The sequence below is a fragment of the Stegastes partitus genome, unplaced genomic scaffold (assembly GCF_000690725.1).
Source record: "Stegastes partitus isolate 25-593 unplaced genomic scaffold, Stegastes_partitus-1.0.2 Scaffold37, whole genome shotgun sequence".
In the NCBI taxonomy this organism is placed as follows: domain Eukaryota; kingdom Metazoa; phylum Chordata; class Actinopteri; family Pomacentridae; genus Stegastes; species Stegastes partitus.
This window is the reverse complement of record NW_007577768.1, coordinates 1,112,348-1,135,385: the sequence shown is the minus strand read 5'-3', so window position 1 is coordinate 1,135,385 and position 23,038 is coordinate 1,112,348. Positions and strand designations below refer to the sequence as shown.

The following is a 23,038-nucleotide window of genomic DNA, read 5'->3' as shown; positions in this document are numbered from 1 at the left end:
TTTTTTTGCGCAGCTTTCTTCAAAAGAATATCTGTACGAAGTCAACATTGTCTCTGCAAATTTGCTTCTTCTGCTTCCTGCCTCTGTGTTTTCAGTAGGAGATGAAGAGCGACACTAGGTTGCAGGAATTAACAGCTTGAACAGCTGGTTTTAACAAGATGTCGCATCCAGTGGTCCATCATCATTTCAGCCTTCATTAAAACGGATGCAATTTGTGACCTCGGAATATTTTTAATCTATGAAAGGACAAACTAAAGGCACACACCACTTAACTACAACATCTCAATTTCGAGCTCTTTGTTGCATTTCATTTCTCCAATTCTCTCAAACTCACTGCAACGTTTCTGTTGTTATTTTTGCCTGTACTGTACGCTGCAAACTGTAGGCTAACATCTCCACTGCAACAGCCTGATTTGGGAATGTCGGGTGGCTTGTGTTTAGTTTTGGGCTACTGGCAGAGGTTGGTGCACAGTCACTGCAGCCTGGCCTGTCTGCTCTGGTTTCATAAGCAGAGAGAGTGAATGACCTATATACTTCTCTGAGGGAGGGGAAGTCACCTTGTTGGTGGACCAGCAGGCAGGCAGGCTGGCACGCAGTGACAAGGTTTTAATGTGCGGCACTATTAAAGGGTTGACCACTGACTCGATATTAGAGGCAGACTTTAGAGGGACCTCTCATATGCTGCTCATGTTGTTCTTGGCCATAAAACTTTCCGAGGCTGTTTTTCTTGGCTTGCATTGTCTTCCCCTTAATACAGCTTTGTGATGGTGTGAAAAGGCCGATGTATGGGGGGGAATATTCACTACATTAACATGCTGAAAAACACGTCTCGACGTGGATTGGATTTTGTGCACGCACACATACACACACACACACACACACGCTCGCACTCACATTAGCTGAAACCATGGGGCTCAGTGCCAGAAAGATCAAGTCAGACAAACACCTCACCAGAGACTCCTCTAAGCGTCCTAACAAATTGAATGTGTGTGTAGATGGACAAGAGGGAATTAGATCAGTGGTCCTGATTGTATCTGAGTGTGCTGTTGCTGTACCCCTTTCCAGCTAGTCCCCTGGAGGAAATGTGTGTGCATGAGAGAGAGGGAGGGAGAGAGACAGAGAGACCAGGAGAGAGAGAGCCTGGCAGCTGGTTTGATGAAGGATGTACGGAGAATGTTAACCAGACAATCACCTTGCATGTTATTGATTGAGATGGAAGAGAGGTAATTAGCACAGAAAAGAAGGGGAAGCTGAGGCCACTTTTAATGTTTTGATACAAGGTGTTCTCTCTTTGTACCCATCTACATGTTGTTTTCTTTGTGTGCATTGTGCGTGTGTGTGAGTACGAAGGGAAATGTTTTATCAGAGATTGTGCTATTTATCCTAATTTCTCCGTATGTGGAAACCGAGCTTGAAATGCGCAAAGTTTTAAAGCCCCTAAGAATGTAAACGCTAAATGTTTTATTATATGGCTGTTGATGATTATTATATGAGAGAACTGATTCACTGCATTCCATTAACAAGTAGCATAAATGAGTAGCATACCCTAATATAATGGGCCCATTCTGGTTTTACTCACACCATTAATCTGCATGTTATGTGCCCTCATCCATAGAGCACGCTTGTTCTGCAAACTGATGAAACCATGTGATGCTTCATACTGAACTGCATTGAGTTCTGTTTTTAACATATCCCTCTCACTCCAGTTTGTCCGCTTTACATCTAGAGGTTAACCATTGTGTTTTTTTTTATTGCCAACACTAATATTGATTACTAATAATCAATGAGACTAATATTGCATACTTGAAATGATATGCATTTGCTGTAAAATGTAAAAATATTGGTGTTAAAATTTAAAACAATTTCAAAGCTCTTGTTTGTTTGAGCTTTGCATATGTTTAATTAAAAGACAACGGTTTAGCATTTATCCTTCAGACAGGCGGATAATTAGTCAAACCCTGCTTACGCCTCCATTAAGTTCAAGTTTAATTAGAGATGTCAATATTTGGTTAATTAGACAATATGTGAGATCAAAATGTTAAACTGTATTTTTGATGAGGGGTCTTAAATGTTTGTTATCATAATATTGGGACCACGTCACTGATGAGACTCATCATCTTATAGTTCAAAAATATACTTGGTAGTCTTATGTTAACTATATAGTACTGACAGGGTTTTTCAATGATGTGACATATATCTGTTGATATGCCAGAATGATTGTTAATCATATTTGCATTCTGATTTACTGTTTTACTGACATAAAGCAAATCTTTTGGAATTATTGCATTGTAAGTCTTATATTGACCCGTGTTTTCTTATATAATAATAGCTAAATCAAGCAAGATGTAAGCAGAAGTTTAGTCAACCAGTCAATCAGTAAATCCAGCCCTGCTTTTAGTGCGCAGTCACTGCTTGTCCACCAGAAAAGTTCTGCTTCACCTTGTGAACTCAGCCCGCATTTCCAGTTTGTATCAGAACTGTTGTTTTATCATCACAACAGATATTTTGTGCTGCAGGAAAACAAAAGCAAAACATTGTATTGTTCACTGTCAGAGTTTTAACATCTGATTGCAAATTTTTACTTCAGTAAAACAGCATAAAGCCATCTGTGGCTATTGACAAATTCATGTAAAATGTTTTTATGCTTTTATACCAGAATCCCCATTCATAGTGTTGTCAAGGTTTGTGCTTTGGGTGCTACTAATTTGTGGTTCCCTACGGAACAGGATCAAGTTCCGCCTTTTTTGGTGGAATCGGTTCAAATGAATGTTTAGAAACCAGAACACGGCTTGTTCTGTGTTGATGGAAATGCATTCTGCAAGTCCTTTTCACTACATTGCCTCTGCTTGGATTCATGATAGTTTAACTACAGACAGACTTCAGAGATTAGTTCTGACCTTTGGTACTCATCACTATGACCGACGTGGCCTCGTTTGCAGAAATAGGTAAACTGCAACTTAACCAGTTCTCTCATTTAACACTGCATTAGTAAGAACATAGTGTTCATCTTGAGCTTTAATGGTCACGTAAGTGTAGAAATCAGTCACTAGTGAAAGAAGTAAATGACTTCTTTCACTGCCAAAGTAAACATTGCCTTTGATCAGGCAGAAAGGCAGCAGACTGTCATCACTTCTGTTAGCTGGCCTGCTCAGAGTAAACAGCAACAGCCTGCCATGCAACTTACAGTACAGCACTCATCAGTACTGATTCACACCTTTGACCTTTGACCATAGAGTGCTTATGAAGTTTGTCTTATTATACAGTATGATTTTTGCCCTGTCATAGTTTTTCTTATTTTTGTCCACCTCTCAGCGCGTTTTCCAGCACCTCACATACATTTCATGCCTGAGAAGGAGACAAGTGTTTTGGATGCTACTTAAATTTGACATGCTGTTCGGTGTCTCTCTGCTTATTGAATTTAAATAATCTCCTCCATAATTCTGTCAGTGTCATCTCTGTAAGCCTGGCGAAGCTGTAAATCAGAGGAGCGCAAAGCCCTTCTCTCTTGGTCGGCGGACATCTTTATGGCTAGCCACATTGTGCTGCTACTGTCAGTGGGTTGTAAAAACCCAAGAATCTTTCACAATGTGCATCAGGCTGCAATGCAGTTAAGACGGGGACAGTCAGCCCTGGGTTTCTTGTTGACATTTGAAAATTCTTTGTTAATTTATGTCTGGTCTCTTTTGTGTGTGTGTCCTTTCAGCTCGCCACTGAGACAACCATCCTCAACGGCCAAAGTGTGCCTGGTTTGCGGAGACGAGGCATCAGGATGCCACTACGGTGTCGTAACATGTGGGAGCTGCAAAGTCTTCTTCAAAAGAGCTGTGGAAGGTATGACATGATCAAACAAGATGTCGCTGGTTAAGGCTTTTCTGTCTTAGCTGGGTGAGCTGAACACACCGCAGGTTAGGAAAACACAAGCAATTGAAGAAAAAAATCACCAACGCTTTGACAAGACACGATCGCTGTAAATACGCATCAACAAGCAAATCAGGGAACATGTTTGCAGACTTGACAGCACACATGCGGCATAAGGAGAGCACAGCAAACACAGAAAATACACGCTAACAGAGAAATGCTGCAAGTTATAACAGAAATGAAATAAAGCTAAACAGCTTTAGTTTTTGGTGGTGCAAAAATGCTTAATAAATACCTGGTTAAAAACTAAAACTAGGTATGGATCCAATACCTCTTTGAGGAATAGTCATCTGGCTCATACTGTGTCTGTACTTGCAGCAGACTTCTTTTAGCACCATTATGCAAGTTTAAATTTGTGTTTCATTTGCATTTTTTTGTGACCGACTGTACGTTTTGAATAGTGAAGATTCTCCTTTCACTCACATGTGTACTTTTTCAAAAATGTTTTCTTTCATTGTCATTGTGAACTCTCTTGGATAGCAGACATTTCTTATAGTAAACATTTTTATCGATCCATTTTCTATGCACCGTTTAATCCTCTGTAGGGTCACGGGTGGGCTGGAGCCTATCGCAGCTGATTTAAGGTGAAGGCAGGAAACACCCTGGACAGGCCTAGTAAACATTTAAAACAGAAAGAAAAAAGGAAATTTACATATGATGTTTAAGCTGAAATCCTAAAAGTAATCCTGCTAATTGATATCACATTATGCCAAAAATGGATCTCACAATTATAAATTTAAAAAATATTACCTTAACAGACAACTGCAGACTCACTGGCAGACATTCTGCTCAGTTTATTAACAGTAGTTCATTATGAGTAACTTATGCCAAGTGTAGTAGAAGCTTACAGCTTTTCCAATTGGGAGACATTATGAGAAAATGTATGCAATACAATAACGCTTCTTTCAGTCATTTTCACACTACATTTTCCCTACAGAACAAAGTTTGATGAGCTCAGTCAAACAAACACATGGTGAAACAGCTTGTTTATTTTCCATAGAGGCGGCATACAGGGCTTTTTGCAAGGATTATTAACCAATAGTTGATGCCTTTTTCTACTTCTCCGACGCTGTCGCATGTATGCAACGAACTAGTGTTTCATCGCAGTAGACCATCCGCGTATTTATTTTTTCCGAAAGATCATTAAAATTACCAAAAACAGGCATTTCATTTATAGACTGTGACCAAGTTGAGTGACACATAAGAAAATAAAATTAAATAAAAAACATTCAGTAGGTAAGTCTCCAGCAGCAGCCCTTTATGTTATATTTAGCTTGGGGAAAATCAGCAGCAGTCATAATGTGCTTTTCATGTTGTGCCTGTTGCCTGAGGCTTTGGCCTAACTCATTTAGATGAGTGTTTGAATGCAAAACACACTCTTACAGACCCTGTGCAGGCGAGGAAAAAAAAAAAAAGAAAAAAAAAAAGAAGCAAAGACTGTAAGCCAACCATCAGGCCCTCAAGGTGTTTTCCTGACCGTTGGAGGAATTGCACTCATTCCCAATCAAATCATATCTTAATTTGATGATATTTACACAATGTCATTAGGGAGACCTGAAGCAGATTATGCGTCCGGGGTTATCAAATCAGACATACCGTTGCACTTGCTTCAAGCCTGCCCGGCAGAGAGCTGGTGGCAGATGTTCAAGATGAGTCAGGTGAGGCTCCGGACGGTGCTCACGTCTCTGTGTAATTGTAGCACTGAAACCGTATTTGTCTCTCTTGTGATATCATCATACGGAAAATGGCTTAACTGATTGTACAGTGTTCTTAAAGTGTAACGCAGCCCTTGCTACTTTTGCACATTACTCCGTTTGTGATCGGAGTTTCCTTGCAATTCTGCACCGCCGAACAACTGCAACCGTGCAAACCGTGCAAGCAGCTCGTACGGTGATGCGACGTCATCAAGGTTGCGTGCAACGCGTGAGCTGCTACCTCGCTTGACCCCTCCACAGCTGCTGCTGAGGTGGAAAGGGAGAGGTAAGGTGGAGCGAAGCAAAAAATGAAAATAGTGAGAGAAGGAAGTGAAGAGAGTTAGAGGACAGTGAAACAGATACAGCGAGGGAGGAGGGGAGGAAGGACAAAGAAAAAGTCAGACACAGACACAGAGATAAAGAGAGGAGGAGCCGAGAGAGGGAGTAAGTAACAGGGAGAGGGATGGAAAGTGATGTGTCAGCAGTGAGCGCCGGAGAGGTGTAAGTTAGGACGTGAGGAGACGTTTCACTCCTCCCCTCTCGCAGTATTTCCTCCTCCTTCTCCTCCTCTTTTCTCTCAAAGTTAAAAACTTAGACTTGGCATGGGAGATATAAAAGAAGACTGCAGAGAGTGGGCATCTGTACAAGGGGAATAATCCAGCCCATGCTTAATTTCTTTTGGCATGGCCTGCCTCGGGGGACACAACTTTTCGGTCGGCTGTAGCTCATTAGACAACTAACTGGCTCTCAGCCCTTTACTACAGAGCTAGTTAGCATTCTAAAGTCATCAACAAATCAGATAAAATTCTCTGATTGTGGAGGGTCTGGTTTCTCCTTTATCCAAGTCATTGTTAAATAACTTTTTTTTTTTCCCTCACTGGACCTTGGCACAGTTATTCTTTGACATCTACATTTTAGATTTACATTTAGACCATCTGTTTGGAATATCTATTGGCCACATGGGCCTTTCACTGTCCAAATCTGTTCACTTACAGTCCTCCTCAAGAGGACAAATATTCATTCCACTTAATTTTATTATATCTTTTAGAAGGCACTGCCAACTGTACACTATAAAGTTTATAACCATGGGCCTGTGAAATATATATAAATAGTAAATTAAGTGCTGAGTACTCTCTGGTTGTGAGTTTGTCAAAATGCCCTCAATTCATTTTTTTCCCCCAACACAGTGCACATTTTTCCACCTGCTTTCGTATAACTACAAGTTATCCAGTTCATCGTGTACAGTATGGCACTTCTTATTATACTCACACATTGTAGTTACTCTCCCATTTGATATGTTTTTCGTATAGTAAACAAACGTAGGAAAGGAGTAATCATTCCGGTGAAAAGTTTGGCTGTTGTATTGCAGTTGTTAACTCAACTGTCACGCGCGAACATGCAGCGAATTTTTTTGGAAATGAATGAATTTTTTTTTTTTTTTACTAAAAGCATTCGTCCTCCGCTGCAGCAAACAACCTCCTGACACAAAACAACAGTTGGCAAATATGTGTCATCATTGCTAATGAAATGTGGAGATAGCTGAATGCGTTCATATGTGCTTCTCTCCTGCATCCACTCCACTGAAGACAAGTTTGTTGATACAAGACAGCTGCACTCAATAAACGACTCCATGTGGAGCGCATTTGAAGAGTTGAGCGCCAGCTTATTATTCACATGTCATCAGTGGCTTGGCATGTCTGCTCTGCGTAATAATACTAGGCCCTGCTTTCGGCTCACTTGCTGCTTTTGCTGGTCTCTTATTCAGTTGAGAAGTTTACATTAGACATGAGACATTAGTCAACCCTGTAATAGCCTCATTTTGCTCTATAATGTGACTGGGTCGCGGTTTCCATGGCGCTCGTTTCAATCTGAAAACCTGTTCTTCGTTACCACCTCTGTGGAAGAGGTCGTCTGAGGACACATCTTGCACAGATTCTGCTTTGACTGGCGGCTCTGCCGTCCAATCACATGTTGCTCAGCTCAAGCTGGGGGAATAAAGGCCTCCCTCCAGTGCCTTAGTAAATGCTTCAGGTTGTGTGTGCGAGAGGCTCATGTAACAACGGCTGGAGACAAGCCATTTAGCGGTGTTGCCCTGATCCCAGCTCTCCAACACATGTCTCACATCAGACATGCTTTGATCAGAAACTGCATACAACGTACAAACACAATCGTACGCACAAAACAGTCAAGGAACTGCGGTATACGGCATTAGGTAGAAATTAAATCTGCAAAGCTTACAGTAAGCATGTGTGTGACCCACATTGCTAATAGGTATTTAGGTTGGAGAACGCCGCCTAAGGAAGAGTCTCCTTAATGCAATGTAGATACAGTTAGTGTTAAATGAAGCACATGCATTTTATGTTTTAAAAATGAATGCATACAAGGCTTCCTTCTAGCTTGCGGTGGGTCTTGGGGGGGTGATTACACACAACAGTAAGCCTGATCGTTCCACGTACAGTAAAGGCAGTAGGTCTGTGTTACCTTATTGGATAGGAGCCTGTGCATTTTCCTGTTCCTTTTGGCTGTTTGATAAATAAATATGTCTACTATGGTTGAGTAAATAAACCCATTACCTCCCAAAATTTTGCAAAACTTTCAAAGAAAAAAAACACCAACATTTTGGCACCGACGATTTTCCTTTGGCACCGGTTAAAGTCTGCTTTGCTCAGACCAGAAATTTATCTATGCAGAACAAACCCACTTACAATGTATTAGGGCTGCAACTAATCATTGTTTTTATATTGACAATTTGGTATTTTTTAATATCTTTGTTTTTAGACATCTGTTTGAAAAAAATAAATGAAATAGAGGAAATGCTTTTAAGCAAGTTGATATCTCAGTATTTATTTATTTTTTTGTGCAACCATCCTCGATGAAGGTTTGGCATTTTTGATGGATAAAAGACTAATAATTAGTTATTTCGGTTGTTGTTGATTGTTTTCTAATAAATGACTGCTTATCATTTCAGCGCTACAATATACAGTCTACACAACGGTGTCCCTACTTTTAAAGCCTCCTATTGCAGTGACACAGAAACCATATGTTTGGTGCATGTGTGATGATATAACTCAGTCTGCCCCCTCCGTGCCTCCAGTTCCTCTGGCCCAGGCTGACCTCCACGTCTGTCCAATGGATATAATCTGACTTCCATCTCTTCCTGCTCCCTGGTGATACCTTTGTTCTTTGACATCAATCTGGGTTACACCTTTTGTGTTCAACCAAATAAGCAGTGCAAATCTGATGGGCTTTATCAGCGTCGTCACTGGCGATAGTGTTTTTTTTTTAAAAAAGATACAGTAGTAGGAGAGCGTTGTGACATTATATTATGATGTGCTGATCTGTCCGTAAAAACAAAATCTTGCATAAAGTACCAGCAGGAATAAGTGGTGTTACTACACGATTTTATTCCTTCGAAATACAGCTGTGGCATTAAGTAATCCATCAGAAGACAGAAATTTGATTCGAAACAGCTTTAATGAGTAGGGAAGTACAAAGACTGTCAGCACACTTTTGGTGTAAAAACTGCTCTCTGAAAGCAGTCGGCACTAAGCACTATGATTTATTTGATTTGGAGAAAAAAAAGCCAAATGTGATTTTGACCTCTAGTTGTAAGATAGTAGCTGTAATAGGTTAATCTTTTATCTCAGATGGAAAGCACTTTGGGTCAGCTTGTGTTGTTTGTAGCTGTCCTATATAGATAAGAGTAGTTTAACTCGATTTGACTTGTAGGTAAAAGAGGACGAGACAGCTTCTATCATAAAAGTTGCCATAACTGTCTGATTATGCTTGTTACACACTTCCAAGTGTCCTATTGAGGCCTAAATGATGACTTCATGCATTACACGCAGCACAACAGGCAGGAAATGGGCAAAGTCTCATACGGCACATTCCTATAGAAAAGGAGACATTAGTAAACAAAATGACAGCTTCTATTTACATCCCGCATTAACTTCTGCAGCCTCTTTTTATAATGATCCAGACAGGGAAAGTTAATTGTGTAGAGCCGCGTCCAACACAGCTGTTTGTGTGTTGCGTCCAAAAGAACTGGAGTAGCAGCGCTATTGCAAAGGCAGTGATTTGCATACTGCTGGCCCAGTGGTAACAACAATTACATCGAGAGCCCTGTTTTTTTAGTTGTTTGGTATTTTTTTTGTCTGTGTAATTTCAGGGTTGCATAAATACCAATGAATTATGATCACAGAATTGACCAAATTCTTTGTGAGTGGATAATTAAATGACATTAATCCAAGAACACTTCCTTTCGTTGTATGCCATCTCATGTCTGCAGTGCCGGCTTGCAAGTAAGAAATTTGCCTCCACTGCCAAGTCAGAGAGTCACAGTCGTGTTATTGATGTGGGTAAGCTACTGTATTTGAGAGGCTGTTTTTTTTTTTACAAATGGGGGTCTGACAGCTTGTGTTTAGTGGCTATTTAAATATGTCAGGTTAAAGCCTTGACGTCTGTCTGTCTTTCTTTATTTTTCTAGACAGTGAATGTATAGTATATTCCCCTGTGGCCAGAGGAGCGCAGGGCAGATTACTCTTGTTAAAGTCCCAATAGGAAAGAGTATTTTCTTTTCAGCTGAATGTCCTCATAACTGATGTATACTGGGCCTGACAGACAACAGAGGCTACTCAGTGGGCTGTTGCCAGATTGTGAGATCATTAGCTAAAAGTAGACGTGACTGGACTCCGTTAAAGAACGCTGAGGGTTCCCGTGTAATGGACAATGCTGACAGAATGTGCATTGTACCAGCACAGCTTTTTTTTTTTTTACAATGACGTGAAATGTAATATAGTGTCTGAGCAATATTTATCTTTTTTCATATAATATTGCATGAATGAGTTTGGGGCATTATTGAAGGCTTTCCCGCAGAAACACAGTGACAGATTATTTTGATGCACATGAAAATATGAGTCAAAACCAGTTCATAAAATTACCACATTCATAAGAGATGAGAGGAGATTTGTTGGGTTGTTTTTTTTTCAGTTTAAAAAGATGTTTTCCGAGGTAAGACTGAAAACCTTCATCAGAAAGGCCTGCCACTTGCTTGGTTGATAAGCAAATGCACATATTCAGAGGTAAACATGCTGTGTGTGTGTGTGCGTGCATACACACTGCATAAACAAACAAATTCTCTCCCTTTTGGATACACACACACACACACAGTCGCATGCATAACCACCATCGGGCTACGACTTTGGCTGTCTCATGAAGTGTATTTCACTCTAACAATTATTAACAAGATTCGCGGAAATGAGCAAAACAGTTGACAGGAGGGCTCCAGAGTTTTTCCGAATTGCCATTTGGTGTGGTCTATCCAAGCGCGAGTGCATGGTGTGTCTTTGTGCATACGTGTGTGTGTGTGTGTGTGTGTGGTGTGCATAAGGGGGGTGGGGAAGGGGGATGGCTGCGTTGTGTTTCCTGTGTCGCAGTTTACTGTTTTTTAGAGCAAGAAAAATGGGCTTATGTAACGGTCATGTGATTTAGCCAGAAATAGTGGTGGGGCTACAGCTGCTGCCTCTCCTCCTGCAGCTCGGTTCCTTGGCTTTTGGCAGCAGCCAGACAGACACACTGCGCACTACTCCTGCTAGCTCAGAAAACAACTTCTGCTCAGTCCTACACACAAATACAAATACTGTACTGTAGATGCAACAAAGGCAATGCACAGAATGTACTTGTTGGAGAAAACTGCATGTAAACAACACACGAGCTCTCATACTAAAAACATTGCAGACTATGCCAAGAAAATCTCGCATACGTCTGAAGAAACAATACGAAACAAACATGCAGGGAATTGCATATTAACATGCACTGATGTGCAAACATTTGCATGTGCACAGCTATATACACATTTGTAAGATTTTCACACAGTTTTCACATAAGCCCTAAGGGAGCTAAGCCTTATACTGGGGTCACTGGGGTCACAGCACCACACTTGTACCACTCCATCTGGGTTGTGTTGTGATGTCCGTGTGTGTGTGTGTGTGTGTTTCTCTGTGGAAGCAGATACAACATTTGCAGTTTTTTTTTTTTTTTAAATTGCCAAGTGGAGCAGCTTTGGCTGTACATGTGTGTGTTCGTGCGTGCGTGTGTAAGTGTGTGTGTGTGTGTGTGTGTGAGTGAGTGCGCCTATGAGAGTGAGAGAGTGAATGACTGTATGTGTGCATGAGCATGAGCCTGTCTGTGTGTGGGCGTATGGTGCTCTGAGGCTGGCGGACGTGTGGAAAAGAGGGGATGGAGACGCAGGCGTAGAGAAGGAGAAGAGTGGAGGAGGAGAGGAGCTGTACAGTGAAGAGCTAGTGGAGCGGAAGGAAGCTCTCTGAAATGGGAGATCATTGGGTTTAGCTAAGGGCTAGGCAGGAGGCAGGAGGGATTCTCGCCATGTTAGCATCACTGTCAGGAATAGTCTAGCTGCAGCCAGTGTCCTGGTTCCAGCGAATTCTAATACCCTCATGCAATTTACTGTATAATACACCATTAGTCATACATTGTCGAAGGTGAGAGCGGAATAATCACTATTTCAATCATTTTCACAGCGATAATCGTGAAATCTCTGATATTGCCAGACATTTCACAGCTCTCCTCGTTGACCTACATTACAGACCAACAGAGATTCGACATTGAAATCAAACATTTACTGCCTTTCATGTAATCACTTGTGTACTTGCCGCAACGCTGTTCAAAGCTATTATTCTTACTACATAAGTGGCTACTCTCCCCTTTTTTCTTTAAAAAAAAAAAAATCTCTTTTCTTCTTGACTGAAAATATCACGCATGCATGCTTGGTCACCATTGAACTGACACAGTGTTTTCTCTCCCTGCAGGTCAGCACAACTACCTGTGTGCTGGGAGAAATGACTGCATCATAGACAAGATCCGTAGGAAAAACTGTCCAGCGTGCCGCGTACGGAAGTGTCTCCAGGCTGGGATGAACCTAGGAGGTGAGGAGTTGCGCCCTCATTACAGATTTGCCCTGTCACGTGTCTCAAATGTGACATTTGAGTCAGCCTCACTCTGCTCATAAGAAATGATAGATACAGAAAAGTAGGTCTGGGTGTAGTCATAGGAGGCCCGGGGATGCTGAGTCATAAGATGTTTGTGTGTATATAGTATATCTGATCATAATATGCATAATGCATTATCTACAGTAGGTGTAGATCTACAGTACTATATACGATGCCAGCTGACAAAGCCTGCAGACAAGTTACAGTATTGTGTTATGAGGAAAGACGACACTATTTGAGGGGAGATGTGGTGGATTCAGAAGGGAAATGTGTCTGTGCGTGTGTGTGTGTGTGTGTGTGTGTTTAAATTGAAATGTATTCATTTATTGCTACTGGCATATTCCAACTCAGGGTCACAGTAGCAACCACAAAGCTAAAAGCACACTTGATAGGTTTTCAGTCCATTTGCCTGATTGAAATTACAAATGATTTTTAATTCTATGCTTCTAAAGCAAAGTAAATTTAACCATGAACATAATCGCACAGAAAGTTTCTACTTCGACTGAATGCTCACTGAAACATTTTATGATTTTAGCATTCAGGTATACAATAAAATGTTTACATAAAAGCATACTGAATATTGTATAAGCTCAGGGAATTTTAAGCACTGTGATCAGATTCTGTGACCTAAAGTACTTTATACTGGCTTATAGAACAGTCTGCCGTCTTGTCAAACCAAATTTATTTGTATAGCTCAATACCACATAAAAGATCAAAACGGGCTTTGTAGTCCCAACAGAGCAATGGTTGCCGACCCAGCCCAAGCTCTCCTGCTTGAGTGTCCTGTGTGAACTTGGTTTATTGTATAAATGGAGGCAGTAATGAGGTTCTACTTTCTTATGTTCTCTGACAGCATCTTTTAAAATGAAGTGACAATGATGATGAGGCTTATCAAACATGAGGATCATTTAAAAAACTAAAAAACAACACTGCTGTTAAATGACTAAAAAAAGTTAGCACGAAATAAAAAACATTTAGTTACTCGGGTATTAGAAAAATAAAATAAAATAAAAAAACAAGCCCCAGCTGTGAAAGGACTGCTATTATCTTGTTTTTAGGGATTTATTGAACAGCAAAACTGTTGTTGGAATTAAAGTCAACAATCAGACGAGCATTCAAGCATGGGCGCTTGAAATAAATTGCTCAGAATAAGGGGCAAAAATGACTAAACTCTGGTTCGGGGCCTGTAGCTTTAAATGATACATCCAACACGGGGGAAACAGTTTATCCTGGAATCGGGCCAAACAACTGACAGTACAATAAAAAACAAATAAATGGGCCTTGATTGGGAAAATCAATTCCAGAAAAGGACTTTAAGATCCATTTTCTGCACTGTGAATTTGTGAAAGCTCACTTTTTCATGGACAATTTGACTTGTTTGTATATATTTCAGACAGCAAAACAATATGAAAAGGATGTGGTATTGAGTTGCTACAGAGTACTAACAGAGCACAATTTGTTTTGCTTTGGTGTTATCACTCTCGGAAAGCATACAGAATGTATATGCACAGAGAAAGTGGGGCAGAGACAGTAATAAACTCCCTCACAGGGTAGTGGCAGTCTATAGGTAGATATTGGGGTGAAGGTGGGTCTTCTGAAATGCTATATGAGTAGGAGCAGCACACTGAAAGTCAAGTCTAAAGCAGTATAGCACAGCATTATCAGCCATTTAAAATACGCTCAAACGTGCACAAAGCTCGGCACAGAGGAGTGTAGGGAGGTGATGCCAAAATAAGTTTAAAAAAAAAAACAAATCAGATTCAGCGTCTGACATCCTCTATACGTAGCATTGTGCAAGTGCAACCTGGGCACGGGCCATTATTTGGTTACTGTGCATCTCCAGCAACCGGCCACAAGAGAATATTTCAAACCCAACAATCTACCACGTGTGAAAGTACAGACACATGACTTGGAGTAAACATGTCTAGTGAAGTGCTACGTGGTGTTGAAAAGCAGCAGATGACCATGAGTCACGAATCAAGGTTGTCAATATTTTTGAGTCACAGCAGTGTAACCCATTGAACAGGGGCTCAGCTGTTTATATCTAATTATGCTACGAAGACCAGTAAAGAAAGCTGTCAGATTACCAAAGCTACAGAATAAATGGATTTCTGTAATGCTAGGTGATTTAAGGTATGTGGAGTAGGGTTTTCGTTGCAAAGTATGCCTTGAAGCTAAACCTAAGGGAAAATCATTTCTGAACTCGGATTTGTACAACAGCAAGAGCATCACCTACTCTTGTGTGTGGGAGTTGAACATGGGGAACGTGTTCCTCGGCTTTACTGAGCCTAACATTGATTAACTGGGATAACTGGTTCCATGAAGTGGGTTATTAGCTGGTTGATTACAATGAGTCCTCATGTCATTCTAAGCTGCAGAAGTGACGGAAGAGTGTAAAAACATTGACAGCTTCAGTAATCCCTCATTAAAATGCATCTATAATAGTCATAATGCGGTCATTTAGTCTATTAAACTGTCCCCTGCTTCAGTGTTGTAACATTGGAGTATACATATGGAAAGCCTACACCAGCAAAACAATTCTACTGATCTATGCAAGTATCCAACACTCTTCATTATTATGTCATTGAGTTGTAAACTCTTGCATCCCTGCCAGGACCCTGAAGGATGATGACTCAGTTTTCCGGTGATGGTCAGTCGTTGGGCCATTTACAAGTTTTGAACTAAACAAACCTGTTGCGGAGCAGGTTACCATGGTGATCTACCAATTGTTATAAGTGAGACAGCTTCAGGATACAGAAAGCACATAGAGAAAAAAGTGAAAAGCTGTCTAGTCAACACGTTAATCACACTTTGTGACGCAGTAAGAGTTACTGCAGATTCACGAGTTCCTCTTATGATGGAGTTGGGAGGTCATTCTTCCAACTTTGGCGTGTTTATGTGCTTTTAAGTCAGAATTTACCTGACTTGTTCTTAGGGCTACTGCTAATAGATTACTTTATCAACCAATGCAGCAATTAAAGCAATTACCAATTAAATGCCAGGAACTGATATGCTGTATGTAAGTTAATGTCAACCAAACATTTACTTTCATCCGCCATGTTTCTGTGTATATTACGTCAACAACCCGACAAGTTGTGTACCAAAATTTCCAACTTTCTGAGTTTTTCCAACTTTACGTAAAGACACCACATGAATGTAATGTCAGTGAAGTACGTTTCACCCAAAGACTGTGTATAAAGATGGACGAACCATACATGACATCACCTGTAGGTTTCCTGAAAAGCGGATTTGAAGCTGAGTGTTATGGCTGTGGCCGTCACCATCCTGGCAGCGCCGGACTCCTCCGAACAATCAGCTAATCCAAAAACAAGCAAATAGGTTTAGGGTGACTGGAGCCATGCAAACGTCTAAAGGCCGTGGACTGTCCTTGGACCATAAACACACCAAACAAAGGGATCCAGCCTGTAGTTTTGCATAACTTCAAACCTTAATAAAGTTTAAATGGGTTCATTCTTTAAAAGAAATAAACAAGGAACAGGGAAATTAGCTGTACAGAACAAAAACTGTACCAAACTGTAAACGAGTTCAGTAAACTGAAAAGTTGGGTATTGTAACATGGTGGTCTGTGTCACTCGACCTACTTTTGGAGACGGCCTGAAGTGGCCATTTTAGGAACTGCAGTTTTTAGTACTTTCAAGTTAATTTCATTTTCCAGCGCTGGATGTTGCTGCTCTGTGTCACCACTGTGGAACTCAACAAACTAGCATAATTTCAAACACCAAGAAAAAAAATGGCTAGCTAGCCACATGAATTGCAGCTAGCTAATACAGATAACATACGGAGCTGTGAAATTCAGTGATTTTATTAAGCATGTACTGTTAATTATCACAGAAACAAGCGGAAACACCCCTGACGAGCCAGCAGCCTCAGTAACATTAGCTGAATAGCTTGTGGCGTTTATTCAGTATGTTAGTTAACAAGCAGCAACACTTAGCCAGGTGAGGTGAAAGTGCATCCCTGATTTAATGATGAAAAAGTTTGAAAGAGTTTTCAAAGAAGTAGTGTAGCATCTTCCCCATCTTTGCAAAACACTTCAGAGAGATTAAATAGACTACCTTGTTGCTCAGGGGCGGTCGAATGTGTTACCGTGTCTGTAAATGTTGGAACACACCTGGAGTCAACTCCCTGTACAAGCTAACATCATTAGCTCGTGTGTATTTATTTGATATTTGTCATCCCTCAAAGATCGCCATCTGTGGTAATAAACAGGATACCAGACTTTTACCTGGACAATGTCAATTTCTAAATTTCCATCTGAACATGATTTACAGATTATACAACTTTCCAGAACCTATAACTTCAGTTACAGAGACAACAGATGTCCTTAGAAATGATACTGTGAGAAATTTAATCAGCACGCCATTAACAATGAAGTAAGAAATCAAAAATTATACTGTCGCAGCTGGTTTTAAAATTCAATGTTTATTAACAGGAGACATTGTTAACACATACAGCAGACATAAGTGCTCAAATACTACTTATCTGTGATGTTTGTTTTTTATACCCCATACCGTGTCCGTCACTTTGCAATTATAACCCCACATCATGAATGTCAGACGGGGGAAGTCAACTGTGTGTTAACAAAGAGCTGTTGTCTTTTTCACAGCACGAAAATCCAAGAAGTTGAAGCTGAAGGGGGTCAGCGAGGATCTGCAGGGCTCTAAGGACGGCCAGACTGCCACAGGTGGCGTTGGAGGCGGTTACCTGTCCTCAGAGAAGGAGCTGAATGCCAGCGCTGCCAATGCCCTGGTGCCCCACGGGCCCGGGGTGGTCACACCTTTTCTGCCGCCCTCCATCTGCAGCGTGTTGGAGCTGATCGAGCCTGAAGAGGTGTACTCTGGCTATGACAACACACAGCCTGACACCACTGACCACCTGCTGTCCAGTCTCAACCGCCTGGCTGGAAAGCAGATGGTACGCATGGTGAAGTGGGCCAAAGTACTTCCAGGTTAGTGACCACTAGAGCGGTGGGCTGAGGCCTAAATGCTGTTTAAGAGCGTTTTCAAGCCAGAATTGGACGAGAGTCAAAGCAGGGCCTCTACAGATATATGTGAGGGAAATAAAGTGTGCAAATCACATTTTAAAGGCTTATATTTAATAGATGTGGTTGCAGTATTTTACCTTGTACTGTGCATCAGATGAGTTCCCCCTTGCTTTAAAAGTCAATAAATAGGCGGCAGTTAGTTAATTAGATTAAAGTGGCGGGTAAATTCAATAAATTGTATATTTTCATCACGATGGAATGTCTTTGACCAAGAACGCACTAACCATGGAGCCAGTTTATGTGTCGCATTTATAATGTTGTATTTCATAATTAATTCATCATTAACAAATAATTGAAAGTCAGTTTTATTTATGGATGAATTAAAGAAAGTGGTAAAAATATCGGTCTACTAAATCAGGTGGGAATCAATACTGTAATTATGGGCTGAGGTTTTAATGAAGACAACATGCCTACATCTTCACTTTTGATCTTTTTAGGATGCAACACTGCTAGTTTTGTCATTGCGCACAATTTTAATTTTAAATATTAGGTCAGGAAATTATTCTGCAAGGCTTCAACAAGATTAGCAATGAATCCTATTTTACCATTAAATAGAATCAAGATTAGGATTTCCAAAAAGAACTCATTTACATCACCGTTGTCAGATGTTATGTCGAACAGAAGATCTAACGTCTATCTCATTAATTTTTACGTATACACCACAGCACAGGAAGAAAATGATGTTTGAAAAGGGATAAACAAGTTCCCCTAAAATGCCAGTCAGTGGGAGACATATGAAAGATGCCTCACAGGTAGCTCTTTGAGCCTGTTTAATTTGCTGTATTGCAAATATTTGATACCTCCACGGTGTCTGCTTGCCATATCCGGACGTATAAATAGAAGCCAGACAGAAGGGTCAAAATGAGTACCTTCGACTTTCAGATATGCCACCGCCTGCATTCGGTTTACATTGGGATGTGGCAGGGCTAACACACAGGGCAGCACAGACCGACTACATCAGTAGCAGCAATGAAAGTCTGTGGTAGTCATTAAAAGCTGCATTATTTGTACATTATATGCGCATACTGTTCTTATGTTTAGTTGATTTAAAGTAATCTGGAATTTAAAAAAAAAAGAACAGATGTCAAATTGAATAGTTTGCAGCAGAGGAGAAAGTGTTAATCCTGGCATTTCGCACACCTTTTATGCAAATATTTTTATATAAACGATTGTTTTTGGCAGACTGACATGAGTATAGACTGAAAATAGTCCCTAAGTCTTGATATGTCACTTGCGTGTCCTCAGTTGGCCTATGTTTTGCATGAAGAGGAGTTTCTTGCCAGAGTTTGATTGAGAGTTTGGCAAGTTTCCTATCTGACTCTATTTTTGGAGCTTCATAGACAACACGCCAATAACTGGAGGCCTTGTGGGATTTGCATGAAACAAAAATGGGTGAATACTTGTCAGTGGTTATCATGTCTGAACAAAAACTGGCACAAAAATGCACACTGTAGCAGACAGTACAGAATGCATGGACTCAGGTAAACGCACGCATGTGCACAGCTAAATAAATGCCTGTTAAGTTGGTGCATAAGTCCAAATGCATTAAATCAGAGGAGAGTATTGTCTGCTACATGTAATAACAATGCTGTCGTCTCATCACCTTTATCTCCTGTCTGCTGTGTGTGTGTGTGTATTTGTGTGCTAGGTTTCCGGGGCCTGCCCATTGAGGACCAAATCACCCTGATCCAGTACTCATGGATGTGTCTGTCCTCCTTTTGCCTCAGCTGGCGCTCCTACAAACACACCAATGGACAGATGCTCTACTTTGCCCCTGACCTCATCTTTAACGAGTAAGTCCACACTTCCGCATCTGCGGTATACCACACACATGGCTCCGATGTTTGTTTGTTTTTCTGAAATCTTTGTTCAATCAGGCAGCCTCATTGAGATTAGAACCTCTTTTACAACAGAGACTCGAAAACAAGAAACATTTACTAGAAGACAATCAGCAGTACAACTCAGTAAATAAGGAATTAATAAAAACAGTTACAAGTATCATAAAAAATACCTCCGCTAATAAAGATTTAAGATCTCCAAGGGGCATGTGCGTCTTTGATTTAAGGGCAGTTTACTGTAATTTCATTTGAAAGGTGCAGGGTACCGGAAACCAGCTCTGCCAGCATTAGTGAGTGCACAGGGAATATCTGATGTGTTATTAAATTATACTGGTGCTGACAATTAGCAGTGGCTCTGATATTGAATATTTTCTGTTTTACTGTTTTATCTTTGAAAAAAAAATAAAAGTGACAGAAGATCTCCACTTTAGCATTTCATCTGTTTTTATATTTTCGAAGCGACAGAAATTTCAGCAGACATCTGTGAAGTCAAAGTTTTGTCAGCAGTTAGCCACACATAAAAATGCATTTGATGTTGCCTGATGCTCTGTGGGATATTCAGCATACAAGCAGTCTATTACGGATGCTAAAAAAAAAAAGGCATAATTTGTTTTTCAGAGTAGATAATTAGTAGATACAGTAATTGGTTGAACAGCCAGGCCTTGACTATTAGTGTTTTAGTAGCTTTTGCTATTTTCAGCAGCTTATCAGAGAAAATAAATTCATGCATTAACCTGCATTTTGCTTGTGACATTTGAAGAGCAAGCAGTGTATTTTCATATCGTACTATTTTAGGCATTCCATTAAGATACCTGAAAACTATTCAAAGGGCAAAATGCCTTGTTGTGGTAATGACATTCGCTTTCAGGGAGTCATGATGTACTTTAAACAAGGTCATAATCTTGCACCAGATTTCAGCCACTTCACAAGGAAATACTTTTGTACTTTTTGATGGTTCTTTAATTGCATCAGGCACAGGCGATCAAAGCCTAGCAAGAGCAGTCAATAGCCCACTTGATCTGTGTTAATATGTTTGAACAGGAGAGCAAGTGGAAAGGAAAAAGGTACCGCATGTGGGCCTTTTCTGTTTTGAGCTGCAGTCCGTCGCCGGTGATGAATTAGATTTTATAGAATGAATCAAAGAGGAGGATTGTGACCTCTGTAGGCAGCCTGCTGTAGAGGAGCAGGTTCAGTCCGGGGCATGTTTAAAAGCTCCCACTAATAGCTTGTATAAGTCAATGTCAGTGGGTCAGTTTGTCCCAAATAAATAAATAAATAAACAACAGCGCAAATGCTATTGTGCAACACAGCTACAGACTTTGTGGGCCTGTGTGTTGTATCACCGCGTGCTCAGTACAGAGTATTAGTTTTCCACATAAGAGATCGTCTGATCCTCTGATCAATTTAACGCCAATTGGATCGCAGTTTATTAAGAAGCGTGTTTCCTTCTCTTAGATGCCTGAACAGAAATGACACTTTGTGGCTTTTGCTATTTGGCAAGTTCACGTCTGACTAAAGAAAAATGTTGCGATCGCATGTGCATTTATATAGTAAATGAATATGTGTCCTTTGAGGAGGAACTTTATTTACTGTGCAGTTTGCTGTGTTGTATATGATGCAGCATCTGTGCAGCAGGCCAGTTCCACTGACAGATGGACCTGGTATTAAGCTTGACAGAGCAGAGGAGATGTAGACTGGCTGTTGGTGGGGGCCTGGATGCTGGTCACATGCTCACCACTCTGTCAGGGCGCTCTGGATCTCACCGCCATCCTCGCTGTGGCTTTTTTTTTTTAAATCCGAGGTGTGTACACTTGCTTGTTGTTAATTTATAGCAGTGTACTGCTTCTCAGGTAAATGATGATTCAGTTAAATATTGGGGCGAAATTGGTCCATTCAGTCCAGTGAGTCTTGTGGACAGTGTCCTCTTGTTTCCATAGCAACTTAGTGCTTATTGGCCCAGGGCATTAAGGCATTTATTGAGCAGACTGTACACTCAGTCAGCTATTAGAGAGAAATCTGTCTTTGATTGAGCATAAATACTGCTAAGACAAAAGTGCATTTTACACTGAAGACAAAGTAAGACTGCGTCCTTTGTGTGCACCAGACAAAGCTGCTTCACTCGATTTAATTATTCTACATGTTGCACAGGAAAAATTGATCTACTTTGTAAAAATGAAGAAATAAAACGCCGCATATCTAAGCAATGCCTCCATAAACTTCTAGTGTCCACAGAGACAATACAGAAAAAATATTTTATGGATTCAGGATACAGACTTAACTTTTTTTCCCCCTTTCATTTGAATTAGTATTTTAAACACAGACAGCCACCACCAGGGAAAAGAGTATTTTTAACATCAGTTTGCAGTCTAATTATCTAGTCCGCTCTAGCACCTTAAACAGGTTAAAAATGTACCTGCATATGTCAAGGTCATTTGCTTGATGGGAAATGCATCCTTCATTATCAACTGGTAACCATTTGCCATCTGTCATTGGCTTGTAAACTGTAGTAAGCAGTACAACATTATTTACATTGCATCACTGTTCCTGTGCCAGCTCGGCTGTCAATCAGACACACACACACACTGGCCCACCCGCTCAGAGGCTTGGACGCTAAAGGAGCCTCTCTGAAGTACCTCCAAAGATCTTTTTCAACTTTCACTGTCAAAAAAAATATTAGCCGTAAATTTTAGAACTATTTTGGCATTGATATTTCGCTGTAAAAAAAAGTAGTGAGCAATTATGATTTCACTTTCAGTGACTTGTTTGGACATACCTTTCTGAACAAACACATTTTGTTGGCTTCTTGCAGCCAAAGGAGAGTCTGAACGTTCCTCTCTCCTGTGCTTTTTCCTTAAATCTTTCACCTTAAAAAAAAAAAGAGAGACAGAGCGAGAGTTCAAGACTGAGAGAGAAAGAAAGAGAAACAGAGTGAGAAGAAGACAGACACACAGAGATATAGAGAAATGGGAAAGAGCGAGGGGAGGAGAGAGAGAGAGATTGCTGCCGGTTTTTTCTTTCCTCCCCAAAACCAGCAGCTCATTTTGGGCAGTGATTCAGCAAAATTGATTTCAGGAAGAGAGTGCGAGAGAGAGAGAGAGAGAGAGAGAGAGAGCGAGAGAGAGAGAGAAAACGTGTGGAGACTTTAGAAACTCCAGCCCAAAGTTGTATCAAATATTATGCTGCACTTTGCGAAACTGCTCACATACACAGTACTGCTCAGCAGGGAAACAGGTCTACTGGTTTATCAGTTATTTAGTGGAGCCGACAGCTGTACAGTAAATACCGTAAAGCGTTCTGCTGTCTTACGCTTTAATGGGAACATTATGCACTCGTTTCCAATCGGCTGCTTCTGGTCCCTTCGACAAAATGTTTAGTCTAGTTGTTATCAGCATGAAGTCTCCACCCTCGCTGCCTATGTGAAGATGAGGTTTCACTGTATTGTGGGTAAAAAAAAATCCAGCCTCTTTCATGTCAAGGCACACTACTTGCTTTTAATTACAATAGTGCTGATGTGGT

At 40.7% G+C, this 23,038-nt stretch overlaps 1 protein-coding gene across 1 annotated transcript in view; it reads left to right on the top strand.

The window, feature by feature from the left end:
- Window positions 1-23,038, top strand: part of nr3c2 (nuclear receptor subfamily 3, group C, member 2) — a 75,058-nt gene that overhangs the window by 39,910 nt on the left and 12,110 nt on the right. The window contains exons 3-6 of the mRNA XM_008302814.1: window positions 3,704-3,831; window positions 12,440-12,556; window positions 17,247-17,588; window positions 19,333-19,477. Of these exons, the coding sequence (XP_008301036.1) occupies window positions 3,704-3,831; window positions 12,440-12,556; window positions 17,247-17,588; window positions 19,333-19,477 (732 nt within the window). The remainder of the gene's footprint in view (window positions 1-3,703; window positions 3,832-12,439; window positions 12,557-17,246; window positions 17,589-19,332; window positions 19,478-23,038) is intronic.